Here is a 27,187-nt window from a genome sequence, read left to right as displayed (position 1 = left end):
ACAACTAATAATTGTCCCTCAGTAATTTGTGTGATGAGTGTCTTGGCCACGCTGTGATCTCTGCCAGTTCTCCTCCTGCCCATTCTAGCTGTACCATTCCAACTTTTCTTGATGAACACAATGTATACACTCTGGAAAAAATATCAAAGGGCTTGCAGACTAATGACTAAAAATACATTCCAACACGTAAAACCGAGACAGATAAATAGAAAGTTTCCTGGCTAATAGCACTATGTGACCAAAATTTTTCACCTCAGGTTTAATAACAAATCCAAGATACTTGTATCAAAGGCAGCTGACATAGGTAAGATACTTACCTGATTTATCAAAGTACCTTATCAAAATCTCTGTTTCTCTCTGGTATTAAGGCAAGACACAGCAATGACGTGCTGGCAGCGTGAGACATATGCTGCAGATTTTCATTCTGGTGTCAGGCTATTCACAACTGAGACAGCTCACCCCTGCAATGGCTTTGCTATCAAACAGTCTTTGCCGGGCAATGCTGCCCACCAGAGCCCCAGCTTCCTGACTCTCACTCTGCACTTCCAGCCCTTCGATGGGCCACCGCTCCCTTGCCTTGCAAAACTGACTGACCGGGGGAAGCAAAGATGAGGGTCTGAAACTCTGAAGTTTCTGACCCAGTGCAGGTGCAAGTCCCATGAATGGCATGTGGCAAGAGAAGAGCAGTTGGCTGGCACAGCTGGTGCCACCGCCGCCCCAACACAAACCTGCACAGCAGCAGAAAGCACAGCTCCCTGGCAGCATGGTGGAGGAACGGGAAGAGGCACCCCAGAGCACGAGGGAAGCGGTCCAGACCACGAACATGTAGTCTGAGTGAACAGATTTTCCTATTCAGGCTCTGTCAAGACTTTGATCTGGCAGACTTCCTTGCTGGGTCCTAGAAATTCACAGTTCATTTTGTTTACAGCTACATGTGGCATGGTGAAATTTATCTTTTGAAGCAGTACAAACATCCAGACCAAAGTCTCCCAGTATTTCACACTTAAGGAAGAAAATTTTCTCCTGGCAAGAACAACATATTTGCAAGCATCAAAAGTGGTTCTGCATTTTTATTAATATTTACAAAATATTGTAAATCTGTAACATTTGCCCAGCTTGCACATATCAATGGTACAAAACCCCCCAGTTACAACAGTACTGAATTATAAAAGTTTTATTTTAAAATTACTGAAAAGCACACCTTATCCAGTATTTTCTCCATCCAAGTAAATATACATATCAAATTAAAAAATATAAGTATTATATTTTCTTTGTGTTTCAACACATAAGGGATCACAAAAGTCATCCATCCTTTTTAGCTCCAGGGTAGAATTCTCATAGTGAGCATTTTAATGCAACTACCAAGTACTGTTACTCTCAAACCAAGTATTCTCTAGAGTGATTAAAAAAAGATTAAGAAATATGGGGAAACAGAAAAACAACTTCTACAGATTGTTAGCCTTAGGAGATGGGGAAACATAATAATGACAATTCATGCAGTTTTGCCACTGCTGAAAGAAAATATTCCTCCTTGAAGATGTTCAAGTTAAGACCTGAACAGAAACGGTAGGTAATTCTGCAAAACATTTAATTACTGCTGCCATGATACTGGGAAAATTATCGCTTTTTAGTTTCTATAAAATACAAATTTTTCTAACACGTTTTTTGTTGTTTTCCAGTCAAGATTCACACACCAGTAGAGAACGATGTCCCTCAACAAACAAATAGAAAGCAGGGTTTAGTACATCATGTTGTTAGCAATGTACCAAGTAGTTGGGTTGTCTTAATTTTTTTTTTATTTTTTATTTAATCCAGCATATAGGATAATACTATACAGGAATCCTCACAGAAATGAGGATAAAAATTGAGGTTTCTGCCATGGACAAAAACTTTATAAAAACATTAATACAATTAAAATACAAAATATATATAGTACATGTCATGTTAGTTAGTAGTGGCATTTGAGGTTTCTGGAGACTGAAGAAATTCATAGGGATCGTGAACCATGTCTTGCTGTTCGCCAACACTCAGGTGAGAGGGGCTTCCTGTAGAATATGGGTGGGAAAAAAACAATCAATACCTTTAAAAGTACAGGAAAAAAAAAAAGGAGAGATACTTGTGTATATAAACAGTGTGATTATTTCACATGTTTCTTTCAGACTTTTAAGACAAAACACATTTACATGACATTTTAACAGGAGATCTTGAAAAATAAATTACAAGGTTTGCCATTAATTTAGACCCTTTTTGAAAAAGCAGTCATTATTCTATTAGTCCGAGTTGAACATTTATACAAAACGTAATTGAGTATCATTCAACCAACATCTCCTACCTTCTCAGAAACGGCACTAAATTGTTAAATGTTATGTTACCCTATCATCCTGTCTTACCATTGAATTTTACAGTTGACAATGGAAAGTTATTGTAGAATCCCACCTGTTACTTGCTGCATACAACTATGCCTAAGTAAAATAAATATTGTGTACTCCTTAGTATTTCTAAGAGCATAAAATGCAAGTGCATATAGGGATTTGCCAGTCAGTATCAATTTACTTCACAATTACTTCAATCATGCCTCATCACAAACCACGTAACCACAACTGGCGTCCTTAATTCCACAGGTCAAAAGTATGTCATCTTAGTTGCCTTTGCCATGCGTATTTAAAAATCAAAACATGATCCTATAGTCAGCACACTATTTTACCAGAGTAGTTTCATGCAAAGATTTAAGTAACTTAAAATGCAAGTTTTAACCAGTTTCAAATACAGAAGTACTGCAACTTCTGTGACACAGGTAACTTTACCAAGATGATGTTGGTCTCTTTCAGATGTATTGGAAAGGGAACTCAAATTGGATGATGGCCGGGATCCCACTCTGTCAGCCTGAGCTTCATGAAGGTCCTGCAGCAGCTTAGTTGTTTCATCCAGATGTAAATGGTTATCATCATGATCCAGCTCCTTCTTCACTTTCCCTAAGGGCCACCAGTTACCAACCAAGAGCCATAATTAGCACATGCAGATTGACTCATGAATTACCAAGTCACTATAAAAAGATTCAAAAATAATTAACACAAGTGTTGCCTATTACACAAACGACCTCAATCTTGCATTTTCCTTTGCACTTCTACAAGGCAACAGCTGTGGATCTGTTTTTTAGTTTTGAGAAATACACACTGAAATGCATTTGGCAATATGGGAGGATGAAGGAGAGTGCCATGGGAAACGGCTGAAACTAAACTGACTGCCAGTATTTAAACAGCTGTAAGAACTTAATTTGTCTTCCTCATCTGTTAAACACTAGACATGAAATAATGAATTTAGTTTGCAGCAAAAGAAAGGAGGTCAGTAGAAAGATTACTTAGATACTTAACTTAAAATACAGTTAAAATAGAACAAGTCATTGATGGAGGTGAAGAAATTCCCATTACAGAAGGTTTTAAGAATAGTATCTTCTCCAGCTATACCGATTTTGTTGTAAGCCAAATAAAAGTATGAAATTGGAAAGAACTGGAAGTATGTGCCAACATACGCTGTTCTTTCATCAGAATACTTAAAAATTACCTCCCTCAACTTCTAACAGGGAAATAAACTCTTTTCCTTCTCTTTCTTTAATGCAGACCTTGCTAACTTTTTAAGAATTATGATAAGAAATAATGCCATAAACTCTAATCTAGAAGTATGGTAATTTAAAGAAAGATGAAGGAAAAATACAAGCAGCTTTCATCAGAGCAAGAAATTAATAGTAAGATTGATATGTCTAAACATTACCTATAAAACAAACACTCATTTTTCATTGAACTGTTACAAAATTAGCGTGTGACAGCATAATCACAGCTTACAATTGCTTTTCAAAGAATACTGCACCTATGGGAAAAATCCACAGAAAACTTTTTCTTTCTTTAAGCTTTCAGTTACCTTGGTTATGTTTTCTAATAGATAGTTTGGCATCTTTCATATTCTGAATTAAGAGTATCTTAAACCATAAGCAGTATTATTTTTTTAATGACATTTTTGGAGACATTTATCCAGCTCAGCAGTCTGCAGAAATGGGAACATTACTTCTTGCAGTATTTAAAGAAGGATACCTATCAAAGATACGTATTTGAAACATCACCCTAATACTTTTATACAAATGCCTTATTTGAAGCTAAAGTCTTTCCAACACCTGAAGTTTCTTCTGCTTTTTGTTCTGGGACATTCCAAGTGGTGATAAGATGGAGCTTCACATACTTACCTACCTCCCAAGTTATTTCAAAAGACAGCATATGAAGCAATAACATCTCTGAGCCAAAGCTCCACGCTGGTTCTTAAGATTTATGCTACTATGAACACATAAAAAACAAGCAAATCTACAAAAACTGTGAGGTACAAATACTTCGATTTCTTCAGTAGTACACGAAAAGTTAGCTTAGATAGCACATAGATGTCTCAATGGAAAAGCAGACCAACATTTCATTTATCTTGCACAAGCCCTAGACTTTAACCTATGTCAAATGTAGACTTATTATTACTACTTTTTGAACACATTTTTATTCTTAGAAAATCCAGCTGTTATTTTCCCTAAATGTTACAACTAAACCGTAATTGATGGCTTGTATATTTAATTACTTACCTAATGAACTTAACATAGAAATATCAAGAGATACATCTGAATATGGTTTCATAGAGAGGAAGTCCAAGTCAGAAGTGTTACTGTCTCCAGCAGATTCTCCAACCTATTAAAATACAAGAAACAGAAAGACTAGCAGTACTGACAAGCTGCCATAACAACTTTTAATGTTTAAGGTAAATACAAGAATCTATACTCTCAGAAGTGTGCACTGCAACACTTGAGACTGGAGCATTTATAACCATCTCGGCTAACATGCAACTCACAGGTAGCTCAAGCATGGTTCCAGGACAGACCAGTCATCTGAATGGCAAGGGATCTGCAGGGTAGTCTAAACATCTTTCATTTCATCTCCTCACCTGGGACTGTTGAAACCAACATTAGGAAATCCCCTGGGACACAATTACATGCTCAACTCATCCCTGTCCCATGGCAGAACCCTGGCAGGGGGAAGCATTATCAGTATCCCCCATGATGAACCATTCCCAATTCCCCTTTTCCCTCACCTTCTCAATGCAACATTGGATTTTATTGAGACATTCAGCATGTAACTAATAAAACCAGTAAGGTGGGCCTCTGTACACATAGTGTCAGCTGGAGCTGGTCTCTCAAGTATTTTTTCTATATATTTGGATAATGAAATACAGCCTGAACTACAACAATTTCATTTTTTTCCATACCTGTTGCAATACTGCTATGTAATGGCAAAAAGTAAGAGATCAAAGAAAAAGTTGTTAAGCTTCAAAACACATTCTAACACAATTCTCTGAGGCTGCTTTTCCAGGAGAAGGAGTAAGACATGCAGGTAAACACACAACCAGTATCTGAAAATGAAACTTAGCACTATCATGAATCAATTTAATCAGTCAGTCAACTTCTATAGAAACACAAACCTTTCCACAAAGCGTAACGAATATTTATAAAGCTAAAAATTATGTGGATTACATTACAGCAGCTAGTAAAATTTATATGTGAATTGCCATGGAATAGAGTACATATCTTCTGTTGTCACAAATAATTTGCAAGATAAAACCTATACCACTTAAAGGAAGATTTGATTAGTAGCTGTGAAAGCATAAGATCTGCATTGCCCCTACTTTCTAACAGGCATTTTCAATGGATGTGGTAAAATTGATAAATATAATTGCTTTTTTCCAATTTTACAGCAGGTTAAGCCTCAAATATTCATCAGCAGATTGAGTAGCTTTCAGATTCCTAAGTGGCCTTTCTGCCTCTGAGATTTAATTATGCATGCTGAAATAAACAAGAGAATACAGAACAACCAAACAAAGCCACTAACTAAATATAGTGTCAGAGAATCCATTAAGTACTGAAAGCTTATTCTATATACTTTGATTTTAATCTTCTACCTCAGAGCATGCACATTTTTGCACTGAAAAATGAGTCTCACTTGTTGTTTTTTTTTTTTTTTTTTTTTAAAAAAAAAGGTACCAAAAAACAACAAACCACACATAAACCATTTTACCATGATCTGTTTGGAAGAATCTGGACAGGTATTACGCAACTTATGTTCTTCTTTTATGAGAACTGGCAGAACCTAAAGAAACAAATCATATTTTAGATCTCAGCGTTTCATAGCTTATACTTATGTTTCCTAAGAATACTTAGTTTGTATAATTTACTGATTTACCATGATCAGATTCTAGGCCCCCACAAAACACTATCATGTTTTGGGATGTTTGCATATACCCTTTACAAAAAAACCCATAAAGACTAGCTCTTCTGTAATGGGTGACCATATACATTCACGTAAACAATTTAGAACTAATCAGGACCGCCTCTTAGAACAGCCTCTTTAGGACTAACCTAACAGCCTCTTCTTCATACATTCCGCTTACCAGTCTTTTCTGTATTATTATATAGAACAGATGCACATTAAATAAAATCAGGAATTTGAATGTTGGAAGCCCAGAGAACATCACTTTCCCTACTTTAAATGCCAAGACACTATCCAGTGAAAAAAAACCCAAAACAAAACAGACTATCACCATAACTTACTTTAACTTCATCCAGTGGTTTTACTGGGATGTTTCGCCTCTGGAAAGAAAGAATACTAACAATTACTTCTATTCAACATAAGACCTCTTTCTTGTACAATTTCAAGTATATTTAAACTTCACACACAAAATGACGCTAGAGACAGCTAACTTTTTCACATATCTGTAATACAGTTACAGTGTAATGTGTAATTGAAATTTTAGTATTATACATTTTAACTAATCATTAAGTCCCCTTACACTATTCCTTCTGCCCATGAACTTTATATTCAAGTGCAGTATTTCAGTCATTACTTCAGTAACTTCTGATTCCAAAACATTTAGGGTTGTACTGTCAGAGATACTCATTCTTAACGAAATATAGCAGCAAAAAATACTCGAGACTAAAACACCATGGCACATCATCACTGAAACACTTTTAACTGCACAAAATCTGTACATATCTACATGTGTCACAACTGGAGAGCATTTTTAAGTGTAAACAGCCATTGACCGTTTGAAAGAGTCAGAAATTCTCATATGGAACAATATTCATGAAACAAGGTGGCAAAAAGGGAAAGGCACCTGTTTTGTTTCAAAACTACATTCATGTTGCATCCACACATTTCTAGATGTAGAATAATATTTAAAATGCTGGTTTTGAACTTTTTAAACTTTTGAATGTTTTAACTAATCCATTACATTTCTTCCTGTTTCATATATAATCTTTTTCCAGTAGGGAGTGGAAAAAAACACCCAGAAAATTCTGAAGGCTCCTCTGTGTTTTTCATTCCATTGTCTCCTTTTCCCCTAATATCATCCACTCTATTCTATTTCTGTCTGCAGAGATTTCATATAATCTCATTTCTACCACATCAGAAAGTCCAAGTACCTTCCATGCTCCCTCTCCGCTTCCCTTTCTTTATTCTTGAATCATTCTGAACATCACCATTTTAAAACAGTAGACAGTTATTTCAATCCAAGAGTGGTTTCCAAAGTGAAGATAACATGAAACAAGATTTTGCAGTTTCTGGTAGTCTATTTTGTCTTGGGAATGCAAACATTCCCAGAAGAATTATACACATTTCTGAGAAAAATCTCTTCTCCAGTCTTAGTATGAATCTCCTTTGGAAACAAGACTTTCCTTCAGACATATCACATTAATTTAAAAGTTAGCATTGTTGGGTAATAGATACATATACAGTGACATTAATCTATTCTCCAACATTACTTCACTGTTCCAAATAATGAATCCTTCCACAAGGAATATATTTTGCATTTAAATTAAGAAAAAAAATCCTTTAAAAAAAGCATTGCAATGTAAGTCAGAAGCAGATAAGTAAGTCATGACATGGAGTGACAGGGCAGCCCAAACACCTTCAGCTGGCTGGTCTCTTCTCCGCTCTGCTACATTGCGCCCCCCTGCCTCTTCCTTTCTGCGGTCACAGAGTAAACCACGTTGGACAACTGATATAGCTGCAGAAGAGTTACTCCTCTGATGATTAATTCAGTTTGTAATTTGGTTCGCCACATGGTTGCATGAACAGCTAAGCCCGCACTGCTTAAACGGACAGTGGAAAACAAAGCATCTCATACAATATTAAAAAACAAACCAGTCCATTCTTGTTTTGGTGAACTTGTGACATTCCTGTGCATCAAGGACACACCTGCTTTAGCTGATAAATAGTTTTGGAATGATCTCCACTAGTGATCTGGTCCAGAAGATCGTCTACTATTTTCTTGCTGTAGTTTCCAGCATCCTTCACAAATTCCTGTAAACTAGCAGGAATGGAGATACAAGCATTACAGAAAATGTTTACATTCATTAAAAAAAATATTTCAACTTACACGACGGTTTTCCCCAGCTATGCTGCACCACACCTGCATCTTTCTTGTCCTTTTACTCCTTTATGCTTCTTCAGAAAAGTTAAGGCCTTCGAAACAGGGGCGTTTTTTTCTCTCTTTTTTTTTTTAATTTTTTAAGATGGAAGTAAAAGTATGTGCAAACTTGTTTTTCACAATTACCAGCAAATTTTCACTTGAACTATCATTAGGAGTGGGTTAAGAAACCCAAACAAACATAAAGACCTTGTGATTAATTCCTTCCCTCCAAGATTTACTTAAAAAGGAAAATGCCATTTTCCATTAAATTGTTACTTTTAACTGTTTTGAAACTCCTTGATAAATATCACTGTTTTAAAGTCATGAAATCTATTACTTGCATATCTAAACTTACTGCTGGGTTCTAAATAAAATGCTAAATCTTCAACCATGTATGCTATCTTGTGGTTGAAGACCCTTATGACAAGATCCGTAACAGCCTTGCAATAAAATAGGGTAACTTAAAAGTGCAAATGGAAAAAACCAAACCCAAACAACTCCCCACCCAGGACAAAAGCTAGATTCAAGTTGTATAGCGAGTTATTTTTAAAACAAGTTTTTTTTAAAAAAAAATAGCAGGATTTGGAGGCTCCTAATTGACATTTAGTTCAAATTGCTTTTCATAAAATTGCTATGAAAAGTTATGCCTCCCAACAAGGAAGCACTTACCTCAAGGCACACTGTATCCCAGTTTCATCACCATATGCTGAGTACAGGAGTTCCATTTCATCTGGTTTCAAATCATGAAATATAGAGTTGTTCTGCATGGAAGGTGCTGTACTAGCACTTGTAAGAAAGGTTACTAGACAAGTAGAAGAAAGATAACAAATGATTAACACAAGCGTAATAGATCACTTGGAGGAAAAAAAGAATTTTCTTTCTGAAGCAGACACAGGAAGTGCAGTGAGTTTTTTTAACTCCAAATGAAATCAAAAGCAGCATCTCAAGGACGCTTCTGACTCTAGAATCAGCACAACTACTTTAACCATATGAACAAACATACTACTGGAAAATACAGAACTAAGTTAACCACCCAACTCCCACAAAAAAGCTTCACCCCACCGCCCCTCCTTTTTGTGTACATCTACTCCTCTTTTGTCTCCTTTTTGTGTACATCTACTTCACTTCTCGTTTGCCAGTCAGTTTCTGGACAGCAGATCAGAAACTATTAAAAATTTCAGTAAGACTAGAAAAAGCAATCCAGTTTGTGAAATCCTTGTCATATGATACAAAAATGCAAATGATCAAAAGGGGTTTTTTTCCTCAACTTTAAGTGCAGTTGCTCAGGAAAAATTATTTCCTCCAGAGAAAATTAAGTACCATTATTAGAAAGCTTCTAGTGTGGCTACAACACTAAGGCAAAATATTAATCCATAAATTCCTAATTAAGTTATGCTTAGTAAGTAAAAAGGTGCATTTAATTAAAATGGCATTCTGCTGTGGAAGGAATAATTATACATTATAGAAATCTCCAAATGAAAGTTAATTTGGTTACAAGTATAATCTGAAATTATTTTATATCAAGAAATTGCCCAACATTCAATTAATACAAAGTTAAAACATGTTCTTTGGCATTTACCTTTATTTCTTCGTTCATCTTTAAAGCCCAATGTAGTGAAGCCAGGTAATAATTTGCTCGACAGTGAACTCAGATCCACCGGGTGAGTCTCTTCCTCTAATAATTTTGAGAAAAGTATTTAATTTTTAATTATTATTTTTTAATGTTTAAAGTGTATGGTAAATATTTAGATTTTGCTATTTTAAAAAGCTGTCGTTACCATAAAAGCTGAATGTCTTTCAATCTGTACATTAAAGATAGGTAGTGTAATTCCGGTCCTCCATCTAAATTTCAGATACATGCTCTAAACATGCTTCCATCTCTTATTCACAAGATCTACGGCTTACTTGGTTATTTCACTTCTAAAGTATACAGCAGCATTTGTAATTCTTTTATTAGCTGATTCACAAACATTCAAGATCCAGATATTACAAAGTGATAAAAGCAGTTTCTTATATTGACACCACGTATAGAACCTGGTTAAGACAAATACCATTATGGCTACAATATTTCTTTCTTCTAAAATTCTGAGAACTGTTCAATTAAAATGGCTGAAATAATTTGGAATATGCTTTTAAATTCAAAAAAACCCCAACATATAGGAAACTTCCAGTTATATTAAATATCTCTGGCTGTTAAGAAATTTGGTGGTAATTATGCTCAACTACTGAACAACAGAAAGCAAGTTTATCCCTAGAGCCTTACCAGGATAAAAAAATATTAACTACAATAAAAATTCAGATTATACTATAGCTGTTAATTCAGTGTAACTAGTCTGGAGCACAGAAATGTCAGGAAGCAGTACAGTACTTTACAGCACACACAGTGAAGCTTGCTCTGCTCCCATTACCATCACTGTGTAAAGTGGCATGACTTCAGAGGTATTAAATTACATTCATTTTATTATTTTTTTCAGAAATAGGTAAGGGCATGATGGCAGCTAAAATGCTCGATTTCATTCCAGAAAAATTTACTACGAAATGAAAAGGAATATAGATAGTATTAGTTCCAGGTTTGTATCAAAAAATCAACAGAAATGTGGTGAGTCAAAAGGGTTCATGCATTTATCAATGCAATAAGAAGCAAACTGTGAATGAATTCCAATCCCAAAAGGTGCAGAGAAGGAAATGCGAAGTCAACATGACATACAACAGCATAAAGACTATGACATTTCATTCATTACAAACTTTCAAAACTTCTGCATTTTGAGCTTGAAACTAAAACAAGTGGAAAGCATAAGACAATATAATGTATATGAGTAACACAAAAACGCACAGAAAAGATCAAGGAATTAAAGAAAAACAATTAAGCAAAATCTCACTGATTTAAAACTGAAATTTAGCCAGTTTAAATTGAAAAATGAAAAAAGGTAAGATATGATTATGAATTTGCATGTGTGCATTGCACATTTACATAGATTACAGCACTTTGATTCACTTCATTTTTTTTCTATTAGATCTTAACACTACAAGGTACATGGAGCAGAAGCCTTTCTTCCAACTGGAGCAATATATAAGTGATTATAAATAGCGACTATTTTACCATCTTACTGTCAGTATCAGTAGAAAAGAGCATCTGAAGAGTGAAAATTTGAAAGGCAAAGAGAAACATCTTATCCTGGATTTGTATCAGAGATACTAAATATAGCTGTTGGGGAAAATGGTTTGGGGAGTTTTTTTTTTTTAAACTCATCTATGCTACACAGGATCTGTATGTACCGTTAAGACTTCAAAATCTGCTAGAATATTCAACATTAGAAAAGTTTGCTTGAAAGATTGTGGCATTTACCTTCTGCTTCTGGATCAGATGAATTTACTACACTAAATAATAAAGTTCCATCTCCATTTTTTTTCAGATAACCAATCTGCAAATAGAATGACAAAGATACAGAAGCAATCATTCAAAACAGTCCAAACTCAAAGGAGGAGTTGCTTGCTTACACAATGAACTATAATAAGCATTTTTAGCTGTATTCAGATTCTGCACTGGTACTTCCTTTTAATACAGGGAATCTTGGGTCACCACTATTTACTACCACCTAACAAATGCTTCAGAACAAAAGAGTTAGGAGTAAAAGTTCATGTCATATATAAAACTCCTTATTCGTTTTCCTAAATCAGATCCAAAGTCTGAATCTAAGACAAAAACAATACCATTGTAATTAGTATGAAGTCAGGCTTTCAGACGGCCAAGCCTAGAACGTACTTTCTTTCGAGAAGCAAAACTGTAACTCCACAATCTACCTCACTGTTCATTTCCAAATCTAGAGTGAACTGCTTGTTCTCATCTCATCCACAACTTTCTCTAATTAGAAGTACTTCTATGAACACCTTCGAGTTCTTTAAGAAGTAGTTTGACAGACCTATCAGAGCACACACACAAATGCTAAAAAGACAGCCAGAGATATGAAAGACAATAGAACCGGGGTCTTTAAAGATAGAGCCAGTACTGATGCAACAAACACAGCTGACGTCAGAAACTGACCACACATGAATCGTGCAAAAAAGAGACTGTAAATTCTTAGTAAAGACGGGAAATGAAAACTTACGCTTTTCCTAAAGAAATACTAGTAAAATACTTCCAAGTAAATGGAATGATAAATCTCTCCCCTATTTTGTTTTCTTTTCCCTCCTTAAAAGGTTTAAAACTCTCTCCATACACAAGGCCAAACCTAATGTTGGCCTCTAATAAAACCAGAGGTGACAAATGCTGGAAAAAGAATGAGCAGGAACAATATATTCAAGTGATGGCAAAAGTTAACAATGGCTGAACTCTAAGAAATGTGTCAGTGTTACCTAGATTCAGTGGCATCTGCAGTGGGTTGTCTAGCTGATTAACAGTCTAGACAATGAAGAGCTGCACACCTGGAACAACTCTTTCTTGAACAACTGCAAACCTGACTGCATCAGCACAAAAGGCCTTTTCAGTAAAGCTAGCAATTAGCACGACTGGTAATGCTTTAAAGGGTTTTTAAAAAGCCACTCATACTTGTTTTTTCAATTGCAGTGGTCACTGGGGTATGTGACGATGAGAAATGAAGACAAAGGTAGTAATCAGACTTCACACAATGCAAGGGAAACAGAGTAAATGTATCTCAGCACAGGCCTGTAGCATTCACTCCAACCTTAGCGTGAAGTAATGAAGGAATCATTGAAATTATCACGTAGCTAATCAATGAAGAAATTATCACATAGCTAAGAAAAATACAGCACATAAACAGATTGTGCTGAGAAAAGTGCACCAACAACATCACTGAGCTCTTCCTTCTAACAGCACAAAAACTAAACACATGGAACAATATGAGAGTAACAGCCAAGATTATCAAATCTGTGGTTAGCACTGTCCAAAATTCCAATGTGGCCTAACTACTGCTATCTTCTCCTAGTCACTGAAGGATGTCTGCATTTTGTACCCACACAAGAATGCACTGCAGGTGACAGCTACTACTTGCAGGTACAGAACTACAAGAGGTTCCAGAATTCTCCTTGAAAATAGTAATTTAATACTTAATTTCCTGAATACCTGAGGCTGGGGAATCCTAATAACCCTTCAACCTATGCCAAAGTTTACTTTTTCTGAGGCTGCAACAGTAGGAAGAGCATAATGCTATTTTGATCACTTTCAATGCCAAAGGTTGCAATTAAGGAAAACACATCCAAGACTGGGCAACATTTCACTGTATTCTGCAAGTGAATTTCTAGAGATGTTCAACACACAATACAACTTCAGACCCATTTAGGACAACCTACAGTGGGCTTCAGGGGCTAAATGACAGGCAATAGTCATACCGGTATTCCACATAGCACACATGCTAGCCTTCACAGCCTCAGAAAATGTAATACTAAAGCCTGTTTACTAAGATGAAACAAAGCATTCAATACTCAGACAAAAAATGGAATTGTGAACTTTGTTGTGCAGAAGACCTTGCTGTTGGGTAGATAACGATTGATCCTATCCCGAGCTTCATCTGCTGCATGTTCCACTAGTGCCAGGACATGTTCTTCAGCAGTGCTATCTGTCAGGCTGCACGCATTTCCCTCAGGTTCAAATATGCAACTAAGAAAGAGAAGAGGAGTAGCTGTAGAAATTAAAAGCTAAAACAAAACAAAGGGCTGAATTCTGGGTTTGCTAAAGAGAACAATTAGTCCCACTCCTCTCCCAGTGTCAGTCTACTTCAGCATTTAAGTGGAATTATAATCATATGAAACTGAAGTTTTGCAGCACATGCTGAGAACTACCAAACTACTTAACATCAAAAATTTCTTTCTGTACCTTGATGCAAATAAAGGAAGTATTACAAAACAGAGACTGGGAGTAAAATTGCATTAATACAAGGTGAATGCTGTATTTGTCCTTAGTCTCCCACATGCAAAAATATGCTGTTTTCACAAATTCCAAATAGAAGGATGAAGAAAAGAAATTACATGATGAGGGAATGGAGACTCTGTAACTCTGATGTAAGAAAAAAGCTAACAGGCTGCATTTATGAAGACTAAGTCACTTAGTTGCCTGTAGAAGTAGGACACTGCTCCCAGTCTAACCAGGAGTCCTTTAATTCCTATGTTTGTTAATATTGGCAATTAGTATTCCTAATTAGTATCAATCACACCATTGTTTCTCATTGAAATTACAGAATTTAACATGTATCTTTCAGTAGATCCCTTTTCATTAAAGCATCAAAACAATAAAAACATAACAAATAAGCATACCTATGATGGAACAGGACATATATCTTAGCAATTACATAAATTCAGAGAAAGGTAGTATTGTAAGGGGAGGTCTGAAGATATCATAAAATATGGCAGCCTTCATTATATTATGTATTTAAAACAAACTTTGCACATCAAAATCTTTCAGGGCATTATATGGACATTAGACACTAGGGCCAAACACCTTAGGTACTGGGTAGAGCATCTCCTCACACCAAATCCATTTCTCTGTCCTGGGTTATCTTCTTCCATTTGCTTAGCTAAGAATTTCTCTCTGTATAGAGATTCAGATCCGATACACAAGAAAGTTTTGCTATTAAAGACAATAAAAAGATCACAGGATCATACTCTTATGAGACAAACGTGTTATATGATTTTTGTTTCATTGAAACTTCAAGAAAGGGTGTACACAGCAGGAAACTCCTCAGCAACTAGCACTTTCTATCACACTCTACAGAATACTTAACGGACAAGAATTTTTAAATAATATTCAGAAGGTTGCAACATCCTGGACAAAATTTTCAAAAATTAGCTATTAGGATGTCCAAGTGATTAAGTCACTTTTTAAACTACAGTATAGAGGGATTCTCCCCCCAAAGCTCTTACTGTACATCAAAAAGAATAGTATCTCTCCTACTGATGCCAAAATGCAAGTCTTTAAAAGGTCAGGTTAATTAGAAAAAAACAAACAAATTCCAACCACTGAAGTTACATAAACATTGAGAAGAACAGCAAAGTAAATTTATACCACAACTGATTGCAAGGAAACTAGTATCAGGATAAAATTAAAGGTCCGTTACTTTCAGTTCTCTGAATTGTATGTTAAGGTAGATATTAAAGACGGAGCAGTACTATATTGCTTGGCAGTCTTAATTTCTTCCCCTGTTAGCTATCTGTACTTGCCACTTCTCATGTGGTTACCTTCAAAGTACAAAATTACTTCTGTAATGCAGCTTACGTAACAATTAATCAAAACAGAAAAAAACTATTACTCTGGGCACCATACAAACCAAATAATCATATTATTAAAAAAAAATCCAACCAAACAAAACCCACACCACCTCGCCCGCAAGCAAGTCTTTTTTACAGAAAGGTACTTTCAGTTAATTCCTGTACACAATCCATTAAACAAAGAACAAATTACACTTTGCTAATTCTCCATGATACAGCAACAGATGTTCCTGTATGCTCATATTAGTATACTTCCAGCCAAAAAAAAAATAATCATGCAGTTTAAAATTATTTTTCAAGATGGATACTGCAGTCTCCTATTTCCACAAAACAACTACATTAAAATACAACTTCTGTCAGACATTAAGCAGGATTACAAAAATGCCTGAAGTGTAACAAAACACACATGTGGCTGATTATAACTCTAAAGTTCTAATCTCTCATTTCAACTTCATGCTTTCTCATTTTTGTTAAAATAACAAGTTACATTTTACTTTTTTACTTTGGGTGTTTAAAAAAGAAGCCTGCAGAACATCTACATGATCAGATCATTTAAGACATTTTACTTTCATAAGAATCCAGTCGATGTAATGCTCTACAATTTAAATTCAACATCTATCCTAGGATATCTATATACACTGAATAACAGATTTTGCTTGTAAATTACAGTTTCTGCTAAAATCTCCTTATAAAATAGAAAATAAATCCCTTTAATTTGACTAAAATTAGATTTTAGCTAGAAAAACATGATTTTGTGACATGGGGGTGCCTATTACCTGGAAGATAGCTTGGCACTAGCAAGGTATTTTACCAAGAAGCTTAATAAGATTTCATTAGGAAGATGTTATCATCTGCTCCACAAAAATCTCCTGTACCTCTATATCCTGTCAGATAAGACTAAAATGAAATACAATAATTTACTGACCTGGGCCCACTTTGCCCTCCCAGAAAGATCCCATTAGATTTTGATACAGTCAATCAATTTGAATGTGGTCATTCTTTGAACTGTTTGTTTCAAGTTGGGAATCACTGGGTTATTAACTAGTTCTTTAAATAATAAATAACATACAACACAATAAAATTGCCCATTTATCCTATGGGCCACTAGGAGACAGGCTGAAAGGAGGTTTTTTGCTCAATTTTTTGCCGTTGTCTAGTATTACAAAAGCTGCAACAAACCAGTAAGCATGCCCATTAAAACCTTTACCTAATAACTTCTTTATTTTGCTTTTTTGATTTCTTGGTAGTCTCTGCTTGTACAGGAACAACTTCAGGGACAGGTTCCTCAACTGCTGTGTCTTCATCACCCAAAAGAGCTGCCTGCTGAGAAAAATCCATGTCCTGCATAAACGACATGCTGCGCTTCAAAGCTAACAGCCGTTCCTAGAATCAGAAAGGACAGAGCGGCAGGGACTTAACCTTTCCCTCATAGCCAAGATGCTATGATAATGGGATGGGATGGGAATGGCCATGGCCTTATTTTGTTCTTAATGCCTCGTTTCCAATGGCGATGCAACATGATTTGGTCATGGTAGCATGGCATCAGAATTTCTGCAGCCCAACTATCAAGAGAGAAACAAACAAACAAAACTGCATATGCAAAGACAACTGCCTGTTTTACACAAAACTTACCATAAACGCAACACATGCGCGCGCACACACACACACTTGCACACACACAGAGCAGCTCAGCAGAATAACTTCATTTTACGGGTTGACAACTGTATGAGTAAAAAGTGTTTAGGCGCACATCTGTGAAACCCCTGAAACCTCCCTTAAACCCACCACCTTCAGAAAAGAAAAGTTTTCTTCTTTATGCAAAATAAAACTTAAGTTAGACCTTGTTTTCAAAGTTTCAGCCAGAAGCAATGTTTTACAGTTCGGTTTTATATGTGTGAATCTTAATTGCTTCCACTGAGGCCACAGGAAGAAGCTCCTACAGACTTCAGTGGTGCAAATAAAGTTGAGAAAAATGAGCATGGTTATAACAAGAATGCCATCGAGCTCTTACATATAGCGGCACTAACAGGTACTGCTGTAATTAATCACAGATAGATAAACCCCCCCTATCATTGTTATTAATTATGTTCCTTTTCAAGTATGAAAAAAAAAAAAAAAAAAACCACCCCAAAGAGTTGGTACTTTTTCTTAAATAGGTCTCTTACTTTGCTCATCATCTTAAAGCCTGTGTGCAGTATCTTCTTGGCTAGCTTGTAGTAAACAGTATCTGGTCTGTTGTAAGTCATTGCATTATCACACATCAGTTTAAAATCTGCCTGTAAAATACAAAACAAAAGAGCTGTTAAAATTCTGAACTCCTATTAAATGACTGGAAGATATTACTCCATCATGGCAGCTCTGTGAAGAACACAATAGTATTTTAGCAGAAGGCTCATGGAGTAAATGGCAAGCCAAAAAGTAATACAGAATTGCAAATGTTTGAGTCCTTTTTGCTTCTTCAAGGTGCTCAGTTTTGTCTGGCATGGGCTTTTTACTTAAAAAAAAAAAAGTTTTCCATGAATGCCAAGTGTAACATTTCTTCCTTATGCAAACGGATCAAAGAGAAGAAATGGAGAAATTAATAGAAAGACTGAGGCACAAGGTAAGTACATTTAAGAATTTTTCCCACCTTCAAAATCAGAACAGACTTGAGAAATACAACATCAGAAAGATGCACAGTGTCTTAGATATAATTCTAGTAGTTTGACCACTTCTTTTGTCACTTGCACTAAACCAAAAACAAACAAAGAAAACTTCAGAGCATAAGAAACAGCCTTCTAGATGCTTATCACATGCAACAACAGGACAGCCAAGTCTGATCATCTGTCATATATAATTTAAAGTAATTTTTACTGTTGCAAGTTCCAAAAGAAAGGTGCAACACACTCCACCGTAAACAGAACCGAAAACATTTCTTGCAGATTGCAAAAGCTTTTTCTAGGGTGCCTTTTTTCTAGTCACGTGCTACCGATCTGTAAAGCACAGAAAGCATTACTAGAAGCTCTGTGAAACACTGAACTAAAAAGTCATTCCTATATGCCTCTGAAAATTTCTGAAGTTAGCAAATCAATAATGAAGAATCATGCAGTAGTCTTTCCAAGTACTTCACAAATTAGATCCTAACAAATTACACTGGTGCATGATTAAAGAATACATTTTTCTCGCTTAGTAACTTTTCAATATTTAAACAATGGTTGTTCAAACAATTAGGCTGCATTTATTCTATAGACACAAATGCAAATGTTTTTTGTCCATGGGTCCATGATATTTGATGATGACTTGATTATGTGCAAAAGTGTATGCAAACAGAATGGCATGCTTTTTGGCAAGTTAACCCATTGAGTTTACAGACCAGCGAATAGATTTGCCAAGACAAACGATTTTTGGACGTTACTATTGTGGTTGGACATAGAAATCTTTCTAAAGAGCTTCTCTGGCACCCAATGTTTATGAAAAATAGCCTTGCTCTACTGCAATCCTGATCAGAGTCTGTAAAAACAAAATAGTGTTTTATTTCCTGTTTCCATACAGGGATGTCACAGCAGCACTATCCTAATCATTTAGCAATTGACATCAAGCCCATACTAAGCAAGTAAGTGAGCTACAATTGGCAGCCCATGACTCTCTATGGCATCTAAGCCATAAGCCTTTGCTTAATGAGACCATCACAAAACCAGAAATTGAGATGGTGACATAGAAAAGCAAACTATCAAGAACCTGATAAAGAAGCCCATGAGCTATACATCTAGGGATGGCCTTTGAAGTGCTGCAGAAAGGGATGGAGAAGTGTCTTTTGCTTGTCCAGCTTTGAAGTAGACCCTTTTTTCAGCAGCAAACCTGATTAGTTTTCTGCAGCAATTTCCCCTCTTCTAAATGCAGCAAATGGGTCCTGCAGATTCTACTCAGATTATTTATTGGCTTGTGACTAGTCTCAAGTTAGTTAGAATAGGTGTACCAGAAATGAAAGATAACCCTTTGAGCAGGTCTTGTTTTAGAGGTTAAAAACCTGTAAATGTAATTTCTGTATTACACAGAACTACAAAGGCATGAGCACAATTATCTACACTTGTATCTAGAAAGGGAGTTCAACCTCTTTGACATTGTAAGATGGGCAGACTTCTAGCAACCATTTATTGCTCCTCAGAGTACCAGCAGAAACAAACTCCTTCAGAAAAGAACTGAATGTCAGTCTAAACAATACTAAGATTTTCATTTTTTTAGGATGCCAGCCCACCAGTTTCAATGTTGTAACCTTGCCAGTAACTAACCAGAGCCACAGAGCTCCCATTCATACTTCCTTTTTAAGTTGCTCAATAAGACAACCCAGCAAGCCAACAGAATTCAGAGACTTGAAGGCATTGCTGATGACAATATTATGAATCCCTCTTTACTATTTCCTGTGTATCTCTGTACTTTTTCTGAAAAAGAAAGCATACATATAAAAAAAAGAATCTTGGGCAAAGCACCTACAGGAAACATAAGCCATTCTTTGCTCAGCTTTGCTAGACCTTTCAAAAGAATAGAAGCAAGCAAATGCTCGCTATCAAGTCTATTCTTGTATCTACACTAGAAAACAGTAATCCTGAAGGCAGCTAACAGAATGTCATGAATCGGTTCAAGAAAACTCCTTTCCTTCAGGAGCTGGTGATACCATGAAAAGATTTCTTACTGCACTGTCTGTAAAACCGCAATGCATCCAATAAACTATTAGAGCAATAGCAATACAGCAATAGTTAAGGCAAGCTGCCAATAAACTTGCCAAGTACATGTCTGTCAAAAGATCATTCCAAAAGAAGTTATATGGAAAACAGGATAATTAAAGATAGAAAATATGTAGTTGCTATTGAATCTTACACAAAATGTCAGTATCTGCACAGTTTTCTGGCAGACACGTCAAAATTGCTTTTTAATCAATCTAACCAGGTCTACACTACAAAAGAAAAAAAAAAAAAAGAGCTCCAGGTTCTTCAACTGCCTAACTCTTTGTGATAGTCTTACTCCTGTTTATGTCCAGCAGCATGAATTCCATAGAACTTTAAAGCATGTTCTTGGTTTCCTCCATAAATGTAGCAGAGTCTGACAAATACAGAGCTGCCACAGAGAAAAACAAAGCAAGAAACCCATTCTAATACACAGAATATACAAAAGTGCTCAGTTCTGAAAAAATACTCATTAAAATAATTACATAAGAAAGGCTTCTACAGTTAAAAAGAATCTTCAGTTTCTTACTAAAGAGCTCTGAAATTAACTAAATCTCTATCAATTCACCTTGAATTCAGTGACTGATTTGTATTCATTTGCTGCAATTTTTTCCTTCATCGTACCAAAATCCATGGGGTGCTTTATTATCATGGAATATCCAGGAGCGATGGCATCCGTGACTGGAAAAGCAAAAAACCCATGAGGATCTTTCCTAAAAATAAAAACAATAAATTTAGATTTATATCAGCAAACAAAGTTATCATTATTTTGATACCACATTAATGGTATAAAAAGAATACTACTACTTAAAAGAAAACACACTAAAAGCACTCTCATAAAACAGAAGCATATTTGAAAAATCTCCTGATACAGGAAAGAATTTTGGTTACACATGTGGACTTCTTGGAAGAAATTCTGCTGTTTCCTGAATTACTTCATTTTTTCTTCTATGTTTTATCTGTCTCTATCTACACTTCAAACTGAGTCTTTTGGCTTCACTGTGTAGTAACTTCTCCAATTCCTCTTGTTTGTGAGGTCCTCTAAAAATAACTACAGTGTTTAGTATTTTTTAATTAGTTCCAAATTCAGTTTATTGCTATGTAATAGAAAAGGATATTAAAAAAAACCCCAACAACATGAGATACAGGGTTAACATCTTACGGAAAACAGCAAAGTAAAAAGCCTCTCCAAATTAACAGGATTATCAAGTAAGCAGGTATAAACTTGCTTTGGAATTTGACAGATGACGCACAATAAAACAAAATTTCTTGAGAACCGTTCAATCTTTTAAACTATTAAAATTCATAATTGTTTCTTAATTCCTAAACTAAGTCATTAATATTTAATAAATCTATAATGGCGATGTATCCTCTACCCAAAGCACTTTCCTGACAAAAGCTAGAGTTGCATAGTTGGTAATAATTTCCCTCAACTAATCTTTAAAAACTACCAGGTCTGACATGTTTGCAAAGGTTACCAAAAATATTACAGCCAGTCTTCAGTAACTATTTTCAAAGAGAAAATCAGGATAAGGAGTTGTAAAGTAACACATATAAATATGCACTGACACTGCTGACACAGCTGTACATACAATATGCTCAATACCTTTGAAGCTGTCGAAGGAAGTGTTCTAGTAATTGCTGGATTGGTGTGCTCTCATTTTCAGCTGCAGTTTGAGATGGAAACACAGATAAGTGCAATGAGACAGAATATAGGTATATTTATGGATTTAGAAAAATAAATACCAGACAGAAAATCTGTAGAACTTATACTGACCTGAAAGTCAAGATTTCAAAGCAGAAGCACATCAGCTTTCTAAGCATACGCTATTTCTTCTTTACTACTTACTGAGTTTTAATCACATTAAAAATTAGTAGACACTGAACCAGATTTAATGCTAAAAAGTCTAGTAGTTGTAAGAGAATTCACTAATGTGAAATAATGTGAAAGTAAGGTGTTACGTATTTATACAGAAGGGAAATTTGGTTGCTCAAATACTGCAGCTGGGAAATCCACATTCTTACATGTTACCTGTGCAATTTTAATAGTTTTTTTACTGTAACACCCACACAATTAGCTTCTCTGAATCTTTTCAGTCAGAGTGACAAATACATGCAGATTTTCTGGCAACAGAGGTACTGATTAGAATTTCACTTCCTGTACAGATTAAACAATAAACACTACACATTAATTACTTCAGAGACACTGGCTTAATGTGAAGTTTGAAAAACTAAAGAAGCATGCTGAAATCTAGAACTCCAACTCTTCATCTTGATAATGGAGAGACAATTTCCTCCTTAACCAAAAGAAGTAACAAATGCTTTCAAAGGACATTTTCCAAGCAGACAAAATAGAAGTCTTGCCACTTACAGACATCAGATTTTAGCTTGCCAGTTTTTCAAGGCTCCAGACTACCCAGAGACAGAAAGCTTTGACAAGAAATTTTCAGTTACCCCTATCAGGTCACCTTGACAGTTGGACACCATTTCTCATTTTAATGTGCAGTCATAAACAGAAAATTCCTCAATAAGTTACTTGACCAGTCAACAGGCAGTGTTCCAAAACAAACATCACAATATTCCTAAAGATCCAACTTTTTGCTACCAAGTTCCATTTCCAGGCATACGCGTACTAAGACCATGATGCATATGAAAATTCTCGTAAGTAAAAGTTCCCATTGATTCCACTGAATGTTGAGTTTTAACTAACAAGCAATGGCTATACAGGTAGAGAAAACATGGCAAAATCTGAAGGGATTAAGCATGCAGAAGTTACCACACATAACTGGTAAGTGTTTTGGCTGGTGAAGAGAATTAAAGAAGATTGCTAAATGAAAACTGGGGGGACTATGGTCTTCAGAGACGCTCTATCAGAACTTACTTTTGATGAAACTAGAGATACTAAAATGAAAACGCCACATAAATTATAAAAAAAATGACTGTAACAACAGCTAAGCAGTCTCCACAGGATTTTTTCCTTAGTTTCAGATATTCTGACCATCGTTCTGTAAATGCTGAGGAAATGCTATGGAGAAGGGATTAGGGAAACACTACACTCAATAATACTTTTATTCTGCCAAGTAACAGGAGCTGGAGGCAGATGTCCTTGGCAAGTTCAGTCACATGAAAACAAATCTATTAAAACCCAGACGCACCAATAGGAATATTGACTTTTTAGATAGCAGAGAGTTCTGGATGTTGGAAAAAACAGTCTCTAGATTTGAGTAAATCTGCATGGAAAATTTACATTTTGGTACCTTTGACATAAGCATTGTTGTGCGTGCTTTTAAAAACACCCAAGATGATTTAATTTTTCACACTGCTCACCTGGCTGAGTTCTGCATGCTCTGACAGGACGATCTGGAGGAGGTTCAACCTCCACTTTTTTCCCCGGATCAAAGTCATCAGTTTCTCCTTCAGTGTCACACTGTTCTTTCTCCCTTTTCCTCTTTTTCTCTTCCTAGCACAGCAGGAGATGACAGATTTTAGAAGAACATACTTGGAATGTGCAACCCCACATACCAAAAGGTAAGAGACAGTAGTATTTGTTTGGAATACTCATTCTACATCTGAGCCATGATACGGTTTAAACAATATTGCATACATTTTCACTGTCACTTTCTCAGTTTTCTTCTTCAATTAAAACTAATACTGTTGACCTTTTGACTTTTTTTTGTATACTATCATTCTACCATTAGTTACTATACTTTTACTGAAAAGAATGTTAAACTCTGAAGCTATTTATATATAAAAATGCATGATAATAAACTGCACTGGAGAGTAAAGTAAGTTGATCTACTGTTCAGTAAAGATCAGTCTGTAGCTCTGCTTTGATCAATGTTTTTGTTGTTTGGTGCATTAAACAGGAATCAGTAAAGTACATGATAATTTAGGAAGCCTACAAAAGAATCGTAAGAAACGCTCTGTAACAGTGGTAGCAATTAATTATCTCTTCCTGAGCTTCAAAGCAAAGGCATGCCCGAGTCATACCTATAATCTTACAGTCATTATTCATGTTTGCACAAAAAAGCATACTTTCATTAACCTTGTTTAGACTACAGTTTTGTTACTTATCTGTTAGCTTCTTTTCCATGCACTAATAACGAAGTTCTTAGGGGGAAAAAAATCCAAATATACACACACACAATTTAGCAAAGGTAAAACAAATTATTTGATACTGCAAGATGTTGTATTAAAGACAGCTGTTTTGCTACATTTCAAGTCCTAGCCATAATCTTAACTGAAACAGTTGAAAATGTTAGTGCAGAATTTTCTTTGTACAATCTGCCCTGTATTCAAGAGTTTCTTAATGATCCTACAAGATATATCACTTTCAAGCAAACAAACCTACCAAATAAATCAATTCAAAATGACAGCTGTTGGCCATATGTGTATACACAGTAGTACTGAAAAACTGTCATTATGAGAACAGTAAAACTACATGACAGAAGAGAATTAAAATAGCAGAGGTCAAAAAAATCATTAGTACACAAAAGGAGTACTATTAAAATGAAATTGTACAGGTAGCTGTACGTCAATGCCTAATTGTTGATTTCAGTCTAACTCCTGAAGGTTCAACACAGACAACTAAGAAGGTGACCACATCATTTGCTACTAATGAAGTCACAAAGCCTAGCATGCAGGTTATTCTAAACAAGAGCCAACAAGACTAGTACGACAGTACTCAACAGATCAGATTTCAGAAAGCTGTTCTGAGTAAACATACTCATTTCAAACTCTAAAATAACCTGACATATCTCAGGAACAGAAACGTAACTTAGATTTATTTGAAAAGCTGAAAATACACCTCTCAAAGTGTAGCAAAACATGTTTCTGACCTGGCTGAAATACAAAACATCCAACTTAAAACCTGAAGCATTCATACCTACAGACAAAGCAAATGGATAAGAAAAACAACCAGTTACAAGAAACAAGCTTTTACTTTGTTCAAAAAATCATGACAGGCATATCTCTTTTAAATGGAAGAAATACACCAACACACCGCAGGGGTTTTCTACATTTTGTGAAGTGCTGTCTCCAAAAAATAAGCTTCTTGCAACAGTGGTTCAAAACAACAACAAAGTGGTTCTGGTACTCTGCGCCAGATTTTAGATCTGAGAACTGGTATGTCTGAATTCTAAAAAAAAATAAATCAGAGCTTACCTTTCTCTTTCTTCTTTCCTCATCATCTAAATGCTTTTCTTTTTCCTTCTCAGATTTTTTTTTCTTTTTTTTCTTTTTTTCTTTATGTCGTTCTCGCTCATGATCCGATCTGTCATCATAGTAACTAGAATCATGCCCTGACCCAGAAAGTTCAGTCACTTCACTTCCTCCGACTTTAAGCACCAGCTTTAAAGGTTTTTCCAAAGGCTTATCCACATAATCTAAATTATAAAAGCAAAACATTTCATAAATGCACATGAAGATGATACAGCAATTACCAATGCTTCTTCTAAAAATATTGTTTACAAGAATTTGTTGCAGGTTGAAAATATACAAGATATATTTGGAGAGAAAAATAATGCCTAAGATTAGCAAATCTAAGTTAAGAAACAGTTGTTCAGCAGATGTTATGTCATGATTTTCCACAAACTTATAATATGTAAGGAACCAACTGCTCGGCTTTCCCCGAAAACATTGCAAGATCCTTGTCAGACTAAGGTGAAACCAAGTATTATTACCAAATTTTGTAATCAATACTATATAAGCATATGGTTTTGTTTAACAACCTACAGGTGTTCTTGAAGAAACAGAACGCACACATTATTTTGACTCAGAATGTCCCACACAAACAAGGCGATTGTGAAATACAATTACATCCTGGGAAGTTAGCAATACAGACAAGATCGGTCCAATATTTGTTGGCCAGGTAGCGAGATATGTGTTCCCATGCGAAACAGCATCGCAATACTAAAAATTCACCCCCTCACACCAGGTACTCGGGCCCACAAGCGACCGACCCTCCCACAAGGAGCGCGCACAGCTAACCCGTAAGCTGCGGAACCTTTACGGACCTTTCCACCCAATCCGTGCTGCAAGTTAATTAACAGCCACATAACCGTGCATGAATCTGATGGTGGCGAATCCCAAAGTGTGCCAGCTCGCCCAGCGCCCCGCCCCGCAGGCAGGAGCCCGCCCTCCCGGCTCCCGCACGCCGGGGAACGGCCTCGACCTCTGCTGGGCCGCGACCGGCACCCAGCGCCCGCGCATCGCGGAGACGCTCGGGCTGCGGCCGCGCTGCCCTCGCCCCAGCGCTCGCTCCGCGTCCCCCGGCCGCGCCAGCCGCCCCCCCCAGCCCCGCCGCTCAGGAGCCCGCGGGGCGCCACCTGCCCTCGCCCCCGCTCCGCGCAGCTCCCCGAGCGACACCGGGCGGCACCTGCGCCCGGCCCCGCGGCGCTCGCTGCCCCTGCAGCCCCCGCACGCAGGCGAGGGCCCGTCCCTCCAGGCGCCGCGGCCCAGCCCGCGAAGGGGCGCCGGGTCCTGCCGACAGCCGTGAGAGGGGAGGGGGTAGAGGCGCCCGCCGGTGCAAAGCCAGCCAGTCCCCCCCCCCGGTTCTTACCGCTGTAGGCGGTGGCGGAGGCCGAGCGCCATTCCGCCTTCTCCGCTTTGTGTTTCTTGTGCTTCTTCCCCATGGCAGATACCCCAGTCGCGGCCGCCCCTCGGCTCCCCCGGAAGCGCCCGGGGCGGAGCGAGCCCTTCCGGCCGCCGCGGAGGAAGGTCCGGGGCAGGGGGCGGGGCCGCCGTCACCGCCAGCCCGCCTTTTACGAACGGGCGGCAGCTGT

The 27,187-nt window shown here is 36.8% G+C and overlaps 1 protein-coding gene across 10 annotated transcripts; it reads right to left on the bottom strand.

The window, feature by feature from the left end:
* Nucleotides 1-1,052: 1,052 nt before the first annotated feature.
* Nucleotides 1,053-27,091, bottom strand: BRD9 (bromodomain containing 9). Of its 10 annotated transcripts, none has more exons than XM_080381195.1 (18): nucleotides 26,965-27,091; nucleotides 25,569-25,789; nucleotides 23,733-23,865; nucleotides 22,012-22,072; nucleotides 20,974-21,118; nucleotides 17,871-17,981; nucleotides 16,913-17,088; nucleotides 14,939-15,067; nucleotides 13,969-14,101; nucleotides 11,834-11,909; nucleotides 10,067-10,162; nucleotides 9,157-9,289; nucleotides 8,274-8,385; nucleotides 6,629-6,667; nucleotides 6,096-6,167; nucleotides 4,613-4,715; nucleotides 2,805-2,972; nucleotides 1,053-2,045 (listed from the first exon to the last, which is right to left on the bottom strand). In XM_080381195.1, exons 1-18 carry the CDS (start codon nucleotides 27,035-27,037, stop codon nucleotides 1,945-1,947), a joined length of 2,082 nt encoding a protein of 693 aa, XP_080237321.1. In that variant the 5' UTR covers nucleotides 27,038-27,091; the 3' UTR covers nucleotides 1,053-1,944. The 10 variants fall into 10 exon arrangements, with proteins under 10 accessions (XP_080237321.1, XP_080237323.1, XP_080237324.1 ...); XM_080381197.1 differs by having other exon boundaries at nucleotides 14,939-15,028; XM_080381198.1 differs by having other exon boundaries at nucleotides 16,913-17,028.
* Between the last annotated feature and the right edge of the window lie 96 nt (nucleotides 27,092-27,187).

Source organism: Falco punctatus, assembly GCF_963210335.1.
Source record: "Falco punctatus genome assembly, chromosome: 3".
Lineage (NCBI taxonomy): Eukaryota > Metazoa > Chordata > Aves > Falconiformes > Falconidae > Falco > Falco punctatus.
This window is presented reverse-complemented; position numbering and strand designations above follow the sequence as displayed.